Below are 16,518 nucleotides of genomic sequence, written 5' to 3'. Positions count from 1 at the left end.
GAAATTACTTTGAGAAAAATTTTAAATGTGGGCTTCTACATAAATAGGACTTCACTTTTTCTTTTCTAAAACATCAACAGCATTTCCCCCATTTACCTATCATATAATGGGCTGCCTTCTCCCATGTTCTTTGTTATTGATCTAGGTATACCTACAATTAATGGTTTTCTTCAATTTAATCTTATTTAAGAAAGAGCAGAATTATTAATTTGTAACCAAGATCTTTCAGAATCCCTAGCTAATTTTCATTTTGTTTTGAATCATAATTCATGAAAAAAAAAATAGGAAGTCTGTGATAGGGATTTTTTTTTTAGGGTACTTATTATTCAGCTGCCAAAATCACCCTCAGCAACAATATTTCTGAAGCAAGTAAAGATACATGTGCGTGTATTTTTAAATACCACTGTTGTATCATTCCGGCTTTTGAACATACTGAAATCACATTAACGTAATCTTTGTGAAGTAGGATCACAGGGTGAGATACAACCTACATCACATTCAGTTCATTCATCTACAAAAGAAAAGACATGTGTGCTTCACATAGTTCTAATTCATCATTTTCTTTCAGGTCAGTAAAAGGCGAAAAGCAACAGACAGCACAAATTAAATAAAAACCCTCTGCCCTAAGTTATATATGTGCTGTTGCTGGTTGAAATAAGTGTATTCTTGCTGTGCAAATTCTGTGCTTATGAATTTTATAAGATCATTTTTGATGACACTGGCAAGAAAGAATAATTTTTTTTTTTTGACTGAATGAAACACAAGTCAAATCATGAACTCATCTCACCACAGGATGCTGTCTTAGAGGTAAATGAATTATTTCACTGCACGGGTGTTATATATTAAAGAAATACATTGTTTTAAGGAACTACCTGAACAAGGTTAATTTGAAATGATTTAACAATGAAATGCTGAGATTTGGTTACTTTCCTAGCAGAATATGGACTATACCTGAAAACTGACATTTAAAATAATTTGGGGGAAAATAGAGTCCACTGAATGTTTATCATTTTATTTCTGCAATGGAAGTGGTAATTATCTGAATTTACCCTTGACATTGATCTGTGTGCTTAAATTCATCCTTAATTATGCCTTGTTTCCCTTTTGTTCTGCTGCTCACCCTTTTAAGAAAGGCTGTGGAAATTAGCACATGGTTGTGTTGCATGAGTCATCTTGCTCTGCCCTCCTGCACATATATGTACACGTGTTCGTTTATTGTGAGTCTGTTCAGTTTTCTATTCAACTTTTCTGTTGGATAGTATTGAAAAGTTTTTGCTGATTTTCAAGGCAGTCTTTCAACTTATCCTCTGTCAAAGTCAGTCGCTGCTCCAAGATTGAAACAGTCTGCAGAGAGGAGGACAAAATAATCAATACCTAGTGACCCAGTGGTGAGGACAATGATGATAATCTTGTCTAGGAGATCATTTTTAGAACTGGAACATTCACCCATTTGCCATGTATTTGACACAAGAAAGAGTCCCAGAACTTGCTGTTTCTGGATCTGCACCCTCCCCACCCCTCAAACGCATACACATACATGATTTGCGAGATCTGATTGTTTATGACATTGACTACCTCCATCTTTAGTCTTTTATATCTTTAAAAAAGCTTTATATTCTAAAATATAACAAATTCAGGAAGCTGCATACAACACAAGTCACTTAATACGTTATCATGATAAAATCACCATAATTAATAGTCAACTCTGACAGCCAGCCCAGAGTGCCTTCCATGTGCCTATCAGAATCACCAGCCCTGCCCAGCCGCCATAATAGTCACTATGCTGACCATTCTAGTAATGATGTGCTTGAGTTTCTGCATGGTTTTGTATTTAGGTGTACATCCCTACACAATAAAATTTGTCTACCCATTTTTAAGATTTGATATATAATTGAAGTCTCTTTTAATGGACAAATTATCACCCTCTCCCTGTCTTTCTAATTTGTTGACCATTTGACCTGTAGCATTTCCACAAGTCTAGATTTTCGGGACAGCACATTCAGGGTGCAATTCAGTTTATTCTGTCCTTTATATTTACAGAAAATGGTCAGCGGGATTTAAAGGATGACTAAGAACAGGTTAGACTCCTCTGACTATAGCTGCATCTATTCCTTCCGTAGAGAGCACATTAGAAAGGTCTGGTTCTCTTCCTGATGTTAATAGTTATTCCATGCCTAACTCTATTAATTCTTGTGGATTACAAATGATTATATTTCAATACCATCATTAAAAAAATTTATTAGTTGGTATAATTTAGAAATAAAAGAAATTTTCCTCAGCTACTATTTAGTAACCCTAGTATTTTGTAAACTACTATTTAGTTCACAGAGGAAAGACAGAATAGATAGATGTTTTACTGTTTCAGCCAAGTTTCAAGAGAATGAACTGGTTCTCTATCATCCTCTGAAGGTAACCAATTCTTTAAAATATTATTTGAGAGATTTTCCTATGCCATACCATAAATCATGACTAACTAAAGGTAATAGTGATGCTATCATTATGGGTGCCTACTATGGGTCCAGCGTTTTGATAGATACTTTGCAGACATTATTACAATTCCACTGGCTAAAGCTATTGATATGCATACTATCAACACATTTCACACTGGTTAACTCCATTTGTCATCTAAGAGGTAATTTCATTTTAATTTATTTCTAATTATAGCTCAGTACAGATGGTTATAAACACTGCAACTGAATTAGATGTTCAGTTATCTATAATTATAATTAAAGATTTGAACATACTTATTTCACTTGCTACTTGTCCAGTTTTACTGTTCCCATTTTGCAGTGTACTCTGTGTCTGCTTTTAACTTCTTTCATAACGTAATTCAAAATAAATTCAAAATTCAAAATAAATTTTGAAATTCCAAAGTTCAAAATAAAAAATAAAAATTCAAAATAAAATTCAAAATAAAAATCATAGACATGCAATAACATTTAAAGTGATTCACTTAACTGTGAATCTGGTAAAAAGGTGGAGAAATGGGCCATAAAGCTGAAAGAGCAGAATGTAAAGGTTCATTTGGAAGAGGCTCTACCGAGGACCCAGCATCAAATGTAACAACACTGCAGGTAGGGAAGCAATGGCAATATAGGAAACACAACAATCAAAGCCAAATTTGTCATGAAGTTGAAAGGGGAACTGCCTTTAAAGGAAGGAAATGTCTCATAAATAAAGAGAAGGTCACTTCCAGAACAATACTGCAAAGTGAAAATTAGTGATTTTAATACAATTTTCAATGAACAAAACTTATGATGACTCCAAGTTCTCACAGTCTTTTCCCACAATATGAAGGAGGCCTACAACCACACATAAGGCCCTGAAATGTTGTCTACAGGGTAAAAAATATTCATTGAACTAAAGCCTGGGTGTAAATCAGAATCCTATAAACTGCTTTCAGACTGATATTCTCACCTTGGGTTCTCCAGAGAACCCAAGGTGATTAAAATGCAGAGTCAGGGTTGAAAACAAAATTAGATGATTTCTATGCAAGAGTTACTTCAACTTGAAATATTTATTTTGGAGAAGTAATGGACAGCTCTCTAGTTCACATCATAGCCTCTCTTTCTGTAGACTTTGTGACAGTCTGTTCTGACAAATGCTGGTGCCCTCTTCTCTATATATCAAGGAGGAACAACAAGACTTCTCTAAGGAAACACTGAATCAGCAGAGCTGGGAGAGTAATCTTTGGTGTATCCATTTCAACACACCACTTCCCTTAAATGATATCTGTATCTCCTGACCAAGATCCACATATTCCTTCATTGCAAAGATAAATGGTAAACTGGCATCAAAACACCAGGTAAAACTAAAATTGGAATGCAAAAACCATTACCTTAAGAAGAGCACAGCATCAATATAAGAAGTTCTGAAGTGAGAATATTTATATAGTGGACAGTCAGAATTCTTTTCAGAGTAAAAGAACTACAAACATTGCTAATATCTCATTCTAACCAGAAAATGGTTAACCATTACATTTTTCTTATGGCCCCAAATATTTCTTTGATAATGTCTCAATCTGAACACAAATGGATCAAAGAGTAGTAGGGGAAAGCATTACTGCTCAGAATCAAATATGTTTATAGCTTGGAGTACCATCGCTTTCTTCAGTCTCCACTGCTTCCTTCTGCCCCTGGGTGCCAGACGTAGCCGAGCAGGGGTGTGTGGTGTGTGCTCATGGGCTCTGTCCTTACCTCTGCAAGATCTTGCTAGAGCAGCCCAGTAGAGCACTGCCAGATTGATGGCTATCTTGAGTTTGCCTTGCTGGGAAGGAAAGTTTTCCCTTTGCTCTGCTAGTTCGCAACCTGTTATAACCAGGATTGTTTTGTATATCTTACTCCAAAGTGCAAAGCACACCAACCCACCTGTGTCAAAACATTGAGCTGTTCCATGATATGCTCTAAAGCCTCAGTCACAGCAAGAGGTATGCTTCTCTGACTCTCAAAAGGGAGGTCACTTATGTCTTCTGTTTTCTTTTTGAAGGTTGATGATGAATATTCCGATGACATTAAAGGATTCAAGAAAGATCTGCAGATATCTTCAGTCTTGTCTGGTAGATTTCTAACTGTGTTTTCCATTGTCTTTGATATCATAGAGAAGATAGGAAGAGGTTTATTTTCCATACTTTAAAATTATACAAACATATACTTTAAGTATTCCTCTTCTAAAGTCCCAGTCTCCATTTAATTATTTGTTCTCAACTATAGCAAATTATGAGATTACAATTATAGTATGGAAATAAAGTTAACAGAGAAAATTCAGAATTTTTTAATGAAATAAACTTTGTATATATCTTGAGTGATCAAGTAGTTTACCATTAAGAAGATTGTTAAATGCAGTCTAATTCTTAATTTTAAAACAATGTCATATCTACTAAACTATTATTAAAACATGGAAAACATAAAGTGGTGAGGATGTAGAAAATTGTAACTCCCATGCATTGTTCATAGAAATATAAAATGGTGCAGCTGCTTTGGAAACAGTTTGTTTCTAAGAGGTTAAAGACAGAATTAGCATATGAACTAGCAAGTCTACCTTTAAGTATCCAATAGAATTGAAAGCAGGGACTTGAGCAGATACTTGTATATCACACTTGATCTTAGCCAAAAGGCTGAGAAGTGATACTTGTATATCAATGTTCACAGAGCCATTATTTGTAGAGCCAAAAGGTGGAAATAATCCAAGTATTTACCAACAAATAAACGTATAAACAAAATGTTGTGTGTATATACACACACACACAAATGCACACACTGGAAAATTAGAATTCCTTTATAATGCAAGTCTATACCTCTTGCCTTTTGTCCCCCTTTCACCCATTTTGCCTACTCTCCCTACCCAACTCCACCAATCCCAACAGATTGGCAACCACCAATCTGTTCTCTGTATCTATGCCTTTAAGCAAACAAACAAAAATTCCTAGACTCCACATATATGTGAAGGTATATAGTATCTGTCTTTCTCCAGCTGACTTATTTCACTAAGCAAAATATCTCACGATCCATTCTTTTCTGTGGCTGAATATATATACCACATTTTAAAAAATTCATTCATCCAACGATGAACAATAAGGTTGTTTTCAGATAGGTATTTTCATTTTCTTCAGATAAACACCCAGAAGTAGAATTGCTGGATCACATAGAAGATCTATTTAAATTTTTTTTGAAGAATCTCCATACTGTTTTCAATAGAGGTTGCACCAATTTACATTCCTGCCAATAGCATACAGGGGTTCCCTTTTTCACACATCTTTGCCAATATTTTCTTCCTGTCTTTGATAATAGCCATTCTGAAAATTGTGAGGTGACACATTATTGTGGTTTTGACTTGTATTTCTCTGATGATTACTGATGATAAGCATCTTCTCAATAGCCTGTTGGCAATCTGTGAGACTTCTTTGGAAAAATGTTGATTCAATTCCTCTGCCCACTTTTCAATGAAATTTTTAAATTTGGTTGTACAAGTTCTTTGTGTATTTTGTATATTAACACATTATTGAATATATGATTTGTAAATAGTTTCTCCCATTCAGGAGGTTGCCTTTTCATTTTGTTGATATTTTCCTTTCCTGTGCAGAAGCTTTTTAGTTGGACAAAGTCCCATTTGTTAATTTTTGTTTTTGTTGTCTTTTCTTCTATGCCTCCTTATAGGGAGGGGTTTTATGGCTCCTGGTTCACATGGAAGTCCACTTTAAGTTATTTTTTGTATAGGGTATAAGACAGTAAATCAGATTTTACCCCCCAAAAGCATATTTGATGTATGTATTTGGTATAAGGACGTTCTGACAAACGTGAAGGCAAAAGTAGGCATTTCACATTTAGTAAATGCCTGAGCTTTAGATATATGTTTAATAAATGGGTTAAAATAAATCAGTTGGATTTATATCTTTCTATTCTTGCTTTAATTATGTAGGCAGAAAACAAGATATGTAAAAGTGAGAAAAGTCTATCCGAAAGTGGTCTTGACCCTCTAGCTAAAGTGAATTTCCCATATGAAAGTTCTAAAATAGATTTGGGTGGTCACTTCTCAGGGATACTGTGAGAAATATACAAACAAACATCAGATCAGGAAATTCAACTGAGTGCCCTTTAGAATCCTTTCCATTCCTAACATTCTGAGATTTAAAAATCATTATACACACAAACACACACACACACACACAGCCTGCCTGAAATAGACTAGGATAACAAAAACTTATCTTTTGCCTGGACAAAAATAAAAGCAAATATTACTTTTCAAGAAAAACTTGATCATTTATTTTCAATGATAACATTTAGAGTAGGGATTCAATAACCTGTATTTAGGATCTAAAGAAAGGAAGACATACTATTCATTTAAAAAATCATTTAATACCTATGTGCCAGGAAAATTCCTGATGATGGAGATGTAAGAGTATATTAGATTTCTACAGTGCTATAACAAACTACTTTAACCTTAGTGCCTTAAAACAGCACAAGTATATTATCTTAAAGTTCTGGAGGTCAGAAGTCCAAAGCAAGTTTTATAGGTCTAAAATCAAGGTGTCGGCAGAGTGGCTTTCCCTCTGGGAAAAGGATCTATTACAGGGGAGGAGTTATTTCTTGTGTTTTCCAGCTTCTGGAGGCTGCCTGCATTCCCTGGCTCTCGCTGCATCCTTTCTCTGCTTCCGTGGTCCTATCTCCTTTAGTTCCCGCTTTCCTTTAGAAGTAGCAGTGTGGTGGCACTGGGCCATATTCCACTATAATCTCACTATCTCAACATTTTAAATCATATTTACAAAGTCACTTATGACACATAGGGAAACATACTCACAGATTCTGGGGATGAGGACAGGGACATCTTTATAGGACAATTATTCTGCTTACTATAAGGAATAAATAACAAAAGAGACCCTGTTGACATGGGGTTATATACCAGTGAGTGAAGTAGGGAAAAATAAAGAAATGTGATGTGATTATCAGGGTGACATAGGCTATGAAGAAAATAAAGCTTGGTGAGATGCTACATTATAATGTAGTATATTAATGCATTTTTAATAGGAGAGTGGTAGAGAATAAATTTTGGGCATGGTAAATTTAAAATACTTATTAGACTTCCAAGCGGGGGGAAGTCATGGGTGCAATTAGAAATATATAATTCTATATTTCTGTGGAGAGGTAAGAGTCATAAAGTTATTAGAGTTATTTGAATATATGTGTGTTCATCAGTTTTATAAAGGATACAAGTGAACAGTCAGATGAAGAGGTACACAGGGCAAGGTCTGGAAGGATCCTAAGAACAATGACTTCTATTCCCTTGGAGTTTGAGTGTTGAACATGTAAATATTTACACCTGTGGGTCTATATGCCGAACACCCTAACTCCAAAGAAACACAAGTTTTTATACTTAGAAGAACCAAACAAGAGGAGAGTTGCAAAGATTCTAGAAGGCAGGAAGGTAGGAAAAGTGACTTGTGACAAAGGAGGGGTAGTGGCTCAGAAGCCAGGTAAGGAACAAGTTCACAGAAAAAGAAGCTGGTCAATAGGACACATACTGTAGGTGAACTCCTAGGACCTTGACTACTGAGGACAAAGGCTTGATTTTGAGGATTCGGAAGAAATGAAGGAATGAATACAGAAAACAGACTACTCTTTTGAGAAGTTTTGCTATAAAGGGAGCAGAGCAATGAGACAAGAGCTGGAAAGGGATGAAAGGTCAAATGAAGTCTTACTTTTTAATTTAAATTTTTTTAAACACTATTTGTTTCCCCCCGACCCCCTCAGATTGAGTCCCCATAGAGTTTCCTTCCCCAAGGCACCCGTGCACCATCACCACAGTCCTCTGTACTCCTCCCTCTCACCCTCTGATCCCTCTCCCTCCTCATCCCCAGAAGTCTTATTTTTAAAGATGGGAAATAGAGTATAAATGTGTGCTGGTGAAAAAGATGAAGTAGAAAAAGTACTGATGTCAGAGGACAGTGAAAGGGAACGACTTGGCAAGTGGACTAGTCAGGCAGAACCAAGGCTTCTGGAGGGCTGTAGAAATACATTTAAAGCTCAATTAGTCAGCAATGGTGTCTGGTCAAATTCAGTTGCTTGGGTGCAGGAGTAAAGTAGGCAGAAAAGTGAATTAAACCAAGCTGAAGTGTTTGGGGGTGAGTACAACAGGTCAGTGGGCAAGAGCTTGGCTGTAATGTTGGACTACATAGAATACTAGCCAGGTAAAGACGAGAGATACAAGCACAGGGGGCAGGCAGTGAAAAGACAAGAGGCTCAACAGATTAGAGGCCCTTCTGAGGCTGATGAGTTACCAAAGTGGAGGACTGGAGGAAGTGGGAGGCAAACAGTGGGAGGCTTTACATGGAGTTTACCATCAGCGCAAAGAATTCAGACAGTCATTGAGTTCATCTGGGAATTCTGAAACAGAGATGGCTGTCTTTCAGAAGTGACTCAGCTCCCCTCTCTTTGGTTCTTTATTTGAGATCAAAAGCCAGTGTTAAGCAAGGAATGGATGGGGTAATCAGGAAACAGAAAAAGGGGCTGTGGAGACCCACACTGTGGGGGTCCTGTGGGGCTGTCACTGGACCACAATGCAGGATTCACTCTCAGTTTCTAAGTCTTAGGAACGAAAGGCTGATCCTGAAAGAGAGATCCACTTTTGTTCTCTCTTATATATCTGCAAGGTATATTTTGTATCCTTGGAAAACAGACCTACCTGATCAAGTGTGAATAAAGGTATTTCTAGGATAAAATCAAAGAATGTCATGTGAAATTTGTATCCCAAACTAAATCCACCAAGCAGAGAGAAGCTTCTGTTTGTCCCTTGGGAGAAATGATACATTTTTTTTCTCATAGAGAGTCTTCAGGTTTTGGAGACAAGGTTTTACAGAGGGCTTTGATATTTTTTTTCCTACAAACCACATTGGAAATTTCATTTTTTGTCAGAAGACTTGAAAATCACAACCTCTAAGTAGATAGCTACCAGTATAAGCTCAATGATTAATTCAGTCACCTTGAAAAAGACAGATGAAACCACAAATCTACTGTCTTTGCCTTTAACCTTTATTCTCAGTTGTAGGAAAACTTTTTAATTTTGAAGCCATAAATGGGTAGGATACAATGAAGACAAATACGATCTATATAAAAATACCCTTTTATCTTTCGCTTCTTACATGATTAGCAATAGAACCTAAAGATTGCTTAAAGGAAGACTTGTCTCCTTATCTCCCGTGCTGTGTCTAGAATACTGTATGCACCAGACCTGTTTAATTAATGATAAGTACAGACCAGAATTATCTGAAGGAGGAGGGTGAGCTTGTACCAGTGAAATAGAATCAGTGTTTTCTCTTCTGAGAAAATCTTAAACTAAAAAGCCCATAGGTATATGTTATTCTAAGAACGTTAGACAAATATAACATCAATAGAATTTTCTGTAAATTCAAAGAAAAATAAATGGCTATTACTTCACTGAATCCTGCTGTGTCATTTCAAAAAAGGTACAAAAAAGGACTCATTATCATTTTCATATCAAGCAGAAATAAACCACTATTTATAGTTATAATTCACTTTCTGTTTTACAAAGACTTGTGTGCATGCATGCATGCGTGCGTGTGTGTGTGAGAAAGATGGGGTCAGAGCAGAAGGAGGAGAGAAATGGAGAGAGAAACTAAATTTGGAGACAGATACTAGTCTGTATTATACAATGATGGATATTTTTAAAAGGTATTTTATATTCAAGTAAGTATTACATCTTTGAAAAAACAGAAGCTTCACTTGTAAAGTCATATTTGATTTTGTTTCACCCACATCACAGGTCTGAAAAAAGTCATTTGTTTGCCTTTTGGAAAGGTGCCCCTTTGCATGCACAAAGGCAGTCAAGTAACATTAACACATGAGTGAGGAAGAAATTTGACCTCACTGCAACACTACCATGTTTGAATGAATCAGTGATCATCTTTTTATCTAACAGCAGCTGATTTTTTAAAAGTTCCCACTATGCTTAAAAAAATTCAATGAAAAGCTATAAAGAATAATAAAGTAACTCTGCCTCCTCACCTTAAATGAACTGTTTATCATTTTCAGATCTCCATTCCTTTCCCTCTTAAAGGATAACAACATCATAAATATGGTATCTATTCTGCCAATCTATGTCCCTTTACTTTTAGCACATATGTAGATATTCCTAAACAAAAATATTGGTTTTGCATATATTAGATCACTTAAAATAGTATTACAGAGATCCTTTTGGTATTTTCTGTTAATCAACAATTAGATTTATCCATGGTATTGCACTTAAGTCCAGTTCACTCATTTTCATTGCCAAAATGTATTCCTTGATTGACCATTCAATAATTTATGTATCCATTCTAATGTTAACTAGTATTGAATGCCACAGTGAACACTTCTATAAATGCCTCCTGTATACAGGTTTGAGCATTTCTCTAGAGTGGAATAGTGAAGTTAGAGTTTTATAGCAATTATCCAAAATGATGGAATCAACTTACTTTTCTATGAGCAGAAGAAAGTCTCCCTCTTTTCTACAAAGTCAAAAATATTGGATTGTTAGACATTTTAAATTTTGCCAAAATTATAGGCAGGAATCATGTCTAGAGTCCATAATGTCAGTGTGCAATTCCTTGGTTACTGACACTTGAGCATATTTTATGTATATGTTCTGCACATAACCTATTTACACCCTTTGTCAATTTTTAAATTGGGCCACTTTTCTTTGTTCTAACTTATAATTGAGTTCTTTACATATTCTAGTACGAAACTTTCTTGACTTTGTTTTAGGTCTACTGTATCTCCTACTCATGATCATGGTAGCTCCCCTGCCAGGTAAGTATGTCTCCTACTCTATAAGTTTGTCTTCATTTTCATTTTATGAACATATTTTTTTACTTATACAAAATATTAAGATAGTCTCAGATATAATTTTAAAAAGAAAATAAGGTTTCTCTTTTCAGCAAGCTGCCTAAAAAAAATTTATCTAATACTTTTTAAAAATAGCAAAATCCAACATCAATTAAAAATCCTGTTCCTATTACTTTCATGGATAAAAAAAGGGTTTCCAAATAATAATAATGTAAGCCAATCTAACATTAAGCATTTAAATATATGAATCTCATCTAAAATATTTAACTCCTCAATAAAGATTATATAACTGGACCACGTTGAAAAATTATGGCATAAAATCTGGATGAAGAACAGCTTAAGAGTAGAATATTAGTAACAGGTATTGAATTATAAATAATTGAAAATAAGATGCTATGATAATAGTATACTGTTTGACAGAGATACTGTATTTTTCTTGCCTAGATTTTTTGTGTGTAAAAGGTGTTTCTTTCCTCCTTTCTTATTTTGCTGGTGGAAGAAACTCAGAAACCAAAGACAATAAGACTATCTTTTTCTTTTTCTTCTTCTTCTTTTTTTTTTTTGCCAATTACCATGGGAGAAAATTGGCTCATTTTTGAGCCATTATGTTCATTAATAACATTCAATACGACCCAAAACACAAAAATTCTTTTCACAGATGGCAGAAGTCAAAGAGAATATGAAATAGATTCTATAACTCTGTCAAAGAGAGGTTAAGAATCATAATTTATCTGCACACACACACACACACACACACACATGAGTAAGCATGAAACTCTTAAAGAGGAAGCTCTTGACACCTATAAGGCAGGTCTTCTGTTTACAAAACCAGTTTTATCTGCTTCATATTTAAGTCAGTAATTACCAAATAACCAACATTATTCAAATAAGCAGACCTGTAATGACCTATCCTGATGAGATGAATGTCAATCGTCTGTTTATTGTGATCATTACTGTAATTACTAAGAAGCTATAGTTTAGTGATCATTCTGTGGGAGGTCATGGTTTGAACAATCAATTAAGGATTCTCACATCTATATTTCTCAACTAGATGCTTCATACTCAAGCCCTATCTCTCTCCTATATTTGTCAAGAGTGCCATTATTTACCCAGTAGTGACAAATTTGAGAGAGATTCTAGACTCATTCTTCTACTCCATATACAATTAGTAACAAATCTTTTTGACTCTTTCTCTTCAGTTTCTCATGGGTCAGTCTCCTCATCATTACACCCTATTCTATTGCTCTAGATCAGGCTCAAGTAGGTTCAATAGGTCTGGAGAAATGAACAATGTCTGCTGAGCCAGTCCATGACTAAGACCCTGTTCTAAGCTACCAGGTGATGCTCAAGCAAACCATTTAGAGACCATATTTTGAATAACAAGATTTTAGATCTCAGTTCAAACATCTTTTTTTCAGGGAAAACATCTCTCATCCCATCTCACCCATATTTCTGATTTTGTCAAATCCCCCTAATTCATACTCTCACTGTACCATGTAACTCTTTATGTTGAATTTTGCTTACCATTACAACCCACACACATCCTTCCCATTTAACCCCAAGCTCCTATCCTAGTGCTTGGCACATTCATTTTTGAGAAATGAACAAACAATGTCTGCTGAGCCAGTCCATGACTTAGGTCGAGTCACTTCCCTTCATGATGGGGCTAACATCACAGGGTTCACTGCCCTGAGCTCATCTCTTACAGAAATTTAGCTCATCTGTGATTAGGACTCCAGGAGATTTTCTGTTCCCACCAAGATGTGCTCATTTGGGGTCTGCAGAGCTATGGCCACAGAGTAATTGATTCCACATGTACTGGCCTTTCTACTTCAACAAGTTGGTTGGCCGTAGTCTCCATGTAGGGGCTACCAGTATTACCAATACCAGATTCCCTTGTGGTAGGTCTAAAGAAGTGGCGGTAAGGCAGATGTGTGTGTGTGTGGGGGGGGGGACAAAAATCCTAGTTGTTATGATCAAGTCCAAATCTCCCAGCCTGGTGTAAGGAGCAGTTTTGGGAGGGATAGAGCAGGAAAAAAATGAAAAAAGTTTTAGTATATTCTTATTTTTTTTCCATTTAAAGTTCACTGCCTAGATTCTCATAAAATCCATTTTTTCTTGTTTAAAAAAAGAATTATAACTAAAAATACTGTCCGAAAAATTATATAAGTTAATGGCTGAATATAGCAGCTATAACATTTACATGAAATAAGTTATGATGGAGAATATAATAGAAGAGTTTAATTGCATGAAACACACGATAGGCAGAAGTAACGCCACTGTTGCCAAGAGAACTGCTTGGAAAGAGCCAAAGAAAAACCTAAAAATAAACAAATAAAACATAATTTGTGATATAAACCTTGTGAATGTCATTTCCCTTGACTAATAAATACTTAAAAATAGTCATAGCACTTAGTAGCAAAAATAAAAGGATTTTAATGCATCATTAAATTATTAATAACATTTTAGAGAAAATTATTGTTCTCTAAAAGTTATCATATACTAACAGGGAAAGATCACTTATTTAAAAATTCAAGGTTTTTTTTTCCTTCTCAATTCTGTTTGGTAAAACAATCAGCACACTCAGTTTAAAAGTTTTCATTTGCATGAAATTATGTGATTTAAATATATGTTTTTTTTTTTCCTCAGGGGTAGGAGGAAAAGGGTATGACTATTTGACATACATTAGTTCCCAAAATGTAAAGTAGCCATAATTTTATGGCATTTATAATTATAGAACACACACACACAAAATTATTTCTAGAAAAAAGGAAAAACATGACGTTTAAATAGCATTAACATCTTGGATTATTTTAGTATTTTACTGTGCACTGAATTGTACAAAAAGTACACAGAATTTTATTCTAAAAGTAGAAATTTGGGAGAATATATTTCTTAGCCAAATTTTTCAAAATGTCAGCTGATTTTACAAAACACATAACTCTCTTCACTCTATCTTAATAATGCATTTCCAGTTCTGTTTAAAATAATTAATTATCATCCTTAAAGTTCATTAAAGTATTATCTGCAAAATGCATATTTCTGAATTTATAACAACATTTACTTATCATGAGTCTCTGCCTGATAAACATGTAATTTAAAATGAATTTATGTTATATAATATTACCCTTAGAGAATGGTCAAAGTAGGGCACAGATTCATTTTACTGAACATGCAGCTTCATATAGAATTGCCTAAGAGAACTACTGAATGTCTTTGAAAGTTGTACCCAGGTATGAAATGCTACACTGTCAGCACTATTATATAATCCTCCCAAATAGGAAAGGTAAACTGAGTCTGAGGAGTTGTGAACATGGAAAGAACTATGGATATTCACGATCTGAGGCATATGTCAAAAGAAAGAAAAGTTGGAGCTGGCCTAGATTCTGCAAACAGGCACATAGTTGTAAAAGTACTTCAAATTACTAGAAAAAATATTTGGGGTTTGGATATGCTTTTGAGACTTTGCCACAAGGTTTCCAAACCCAAAAAACCGAGGCTATTTACAAAGAAAACATATCTCAGTTTAAACAATAAAAGTCAGTGGAAAATAGGATTCACTTTGTAAATATCACACTGTAACCAAATCTAATGGAAACCGATGTTATCTGTTCCACAGAGGAAGTAATACCTGCACGCACCAGAACGAATAGCAATAACACCACCAAAGAAGCCTTATGAATAGCCAATTCTTGCCACAAATATCCTTTCTAAAAAAAACAAAAACCCAAAACACAGAAAATGAAATTGAAACCAAAATTATCTCAATAAAGAAAATTGCACAAATAAATTGTTCACTAAACTCTAGAGTGATTTTCCCTTATGAAGTCTTTTGTTGTTGTTTTTTTTTAAGCTCCTATCCTTTAATTCAGTAGTTCTGGAATTCCTCTCAGAGAATTTGTCACTTGGCTCCAAACTGACCCTTTAAAACTGTTTTGTGATGCTGAGACAAGGACTCTGTAAACTCTAATTTTCTCTTGCTAATTGGTTTCCTATTAGGCTCTGGCAACAGGAGGCAGAAGAGGGAGACCTGAGGCCTTGAGGACATAGAGGAGACTTGTTGGTCTCTATTCACTTGCAGTTCTTGGCTACCTCTTCCCAGGAACAGCTGTTAAACCTCTGCAGATATAGCAGCACCAGGTGCTAATGCCCCTCAAAGGTCTGGGTCTACAGACATAGGGTCTCTTCTCTGAGTGTCAAGCTTCAAGTAATTGAAAACCGTTCCTGGGATACAATGCTTCAAAACGTTAACAACAGTTGTCTTCTAATAATCTTTTGTTTCTTGTACTTTGTATAGTGTCAATATGTTTTCTAAATTTTCTGGCTTTTTGGTATAATTTTTATATAATTAGGAAACTTACTGCTTTAAAATTCAGCTTTTTAGGGGTTTCCCTGGTAGCCTAGGGGTCAAGTCTCAGCACTATCACCACTGTAGAATGAGTTTGATCCCCAGCCAGGGAGCTAACCCACACGGCACAGCATGTGTCTCCTGTCTCACCTGCTGCTCCCCTAAGCAGTGTATTTCAGTAGATCCACCTGTTCTGCTCCCCACTCTGTCTCTGGTGAATCCTCTCACACCACCTCCTACCCCCATACTTCTGGCGTACATGCAGTTCATCAACAAAATAAATAAATAAATATTTTAAAGAAAAAATTGGGCTTTTTAGTCACTGGCTGTATGACCTTGGGCAAATTATAATACCTAGGTTAGTACATGACATATACAAGACACTCAGAAGGAATTCTGTAGAATGGATAAATACATTTCTCCCTCTTCACAACATTAGAATCATATTGGTTGTCATACTTTTTTCACTTGATGTATATATAATATTAATACAAATTTTAAAAATAAAATCATGTTTATCTTTTAAAAAGTGAAAATCACTTCTTCCATACAATCTTTAACTTTTATTTAAAAAAATGTCAAACCTATAAGTTGCAAGAATAGTTAAAAGGACTCCATATAACTTTCACCCAAATTCCCCAATTGTTTATATTTTGCCACATATGCTATTTATCTAGATAGATCTTTTTCCTGAATCTTTTGAGAAGTTGTAGATGACCTGCCACATTACCTTAATAACTACAATGTGTATCTTCATCACCAGGGAAATGGTGGCAAAAAGTGAAAGGGGGGAATTGTTAGGGGGAAAAGGATGTCCTAAAGCTAATTTCATACAGG

At 35.2% G+C, this 16,518-nt stretch overlaps 1 protein-coding gene across 1 annotated transcript in view; it reads right to left on the bottom strand.

The window, feature by feature from the left end:
* Window positions 1–1,239: 1,239 nt before the first annotated feature.
* POC1B (POC1 centriolar protein B) overlaps window positions 1,240–16,518 on the bottom strand; it is a gene marked incomplete at its 3' end in the record, with an annotated part of 55,639 nt that continues 40,360 nt past the window's right edge. Inside the window, exons 9-10 of the mRNA XM_084255466.1 lie at window positions 4,368–4,583; window positions 1,240–1,344 (exon numbers count right to left, since the gene is read on the bottom strand). Coding sequence (XP_084111592.1) covers window positions 1,240–1,344; window positions 4,368–4,583 — 321 coding nt within the window. The remainder of the gene's footprint in view (window positions 1,345–4,367; window positions 4,584–16,518) is intronic.

This window comes from Talpa europaea (assembly GCF_964194135.1).
Source record: "Talpa europaea genome assembly, chromosome: 15".
In the NCBI taxonomy this organism is placed as follows: domain Eukaryota; kingdom Metazoa; phylum Chordata; class Mammalia; order Eulipotyphla; family Talpidae; genus Talpa; species Talpa europaea.
The sequence above is the reverse complement of the archived record's forward strand: the minus strand, read 5'-3'. Positions and strand labels throughout refer to the sequence as shown.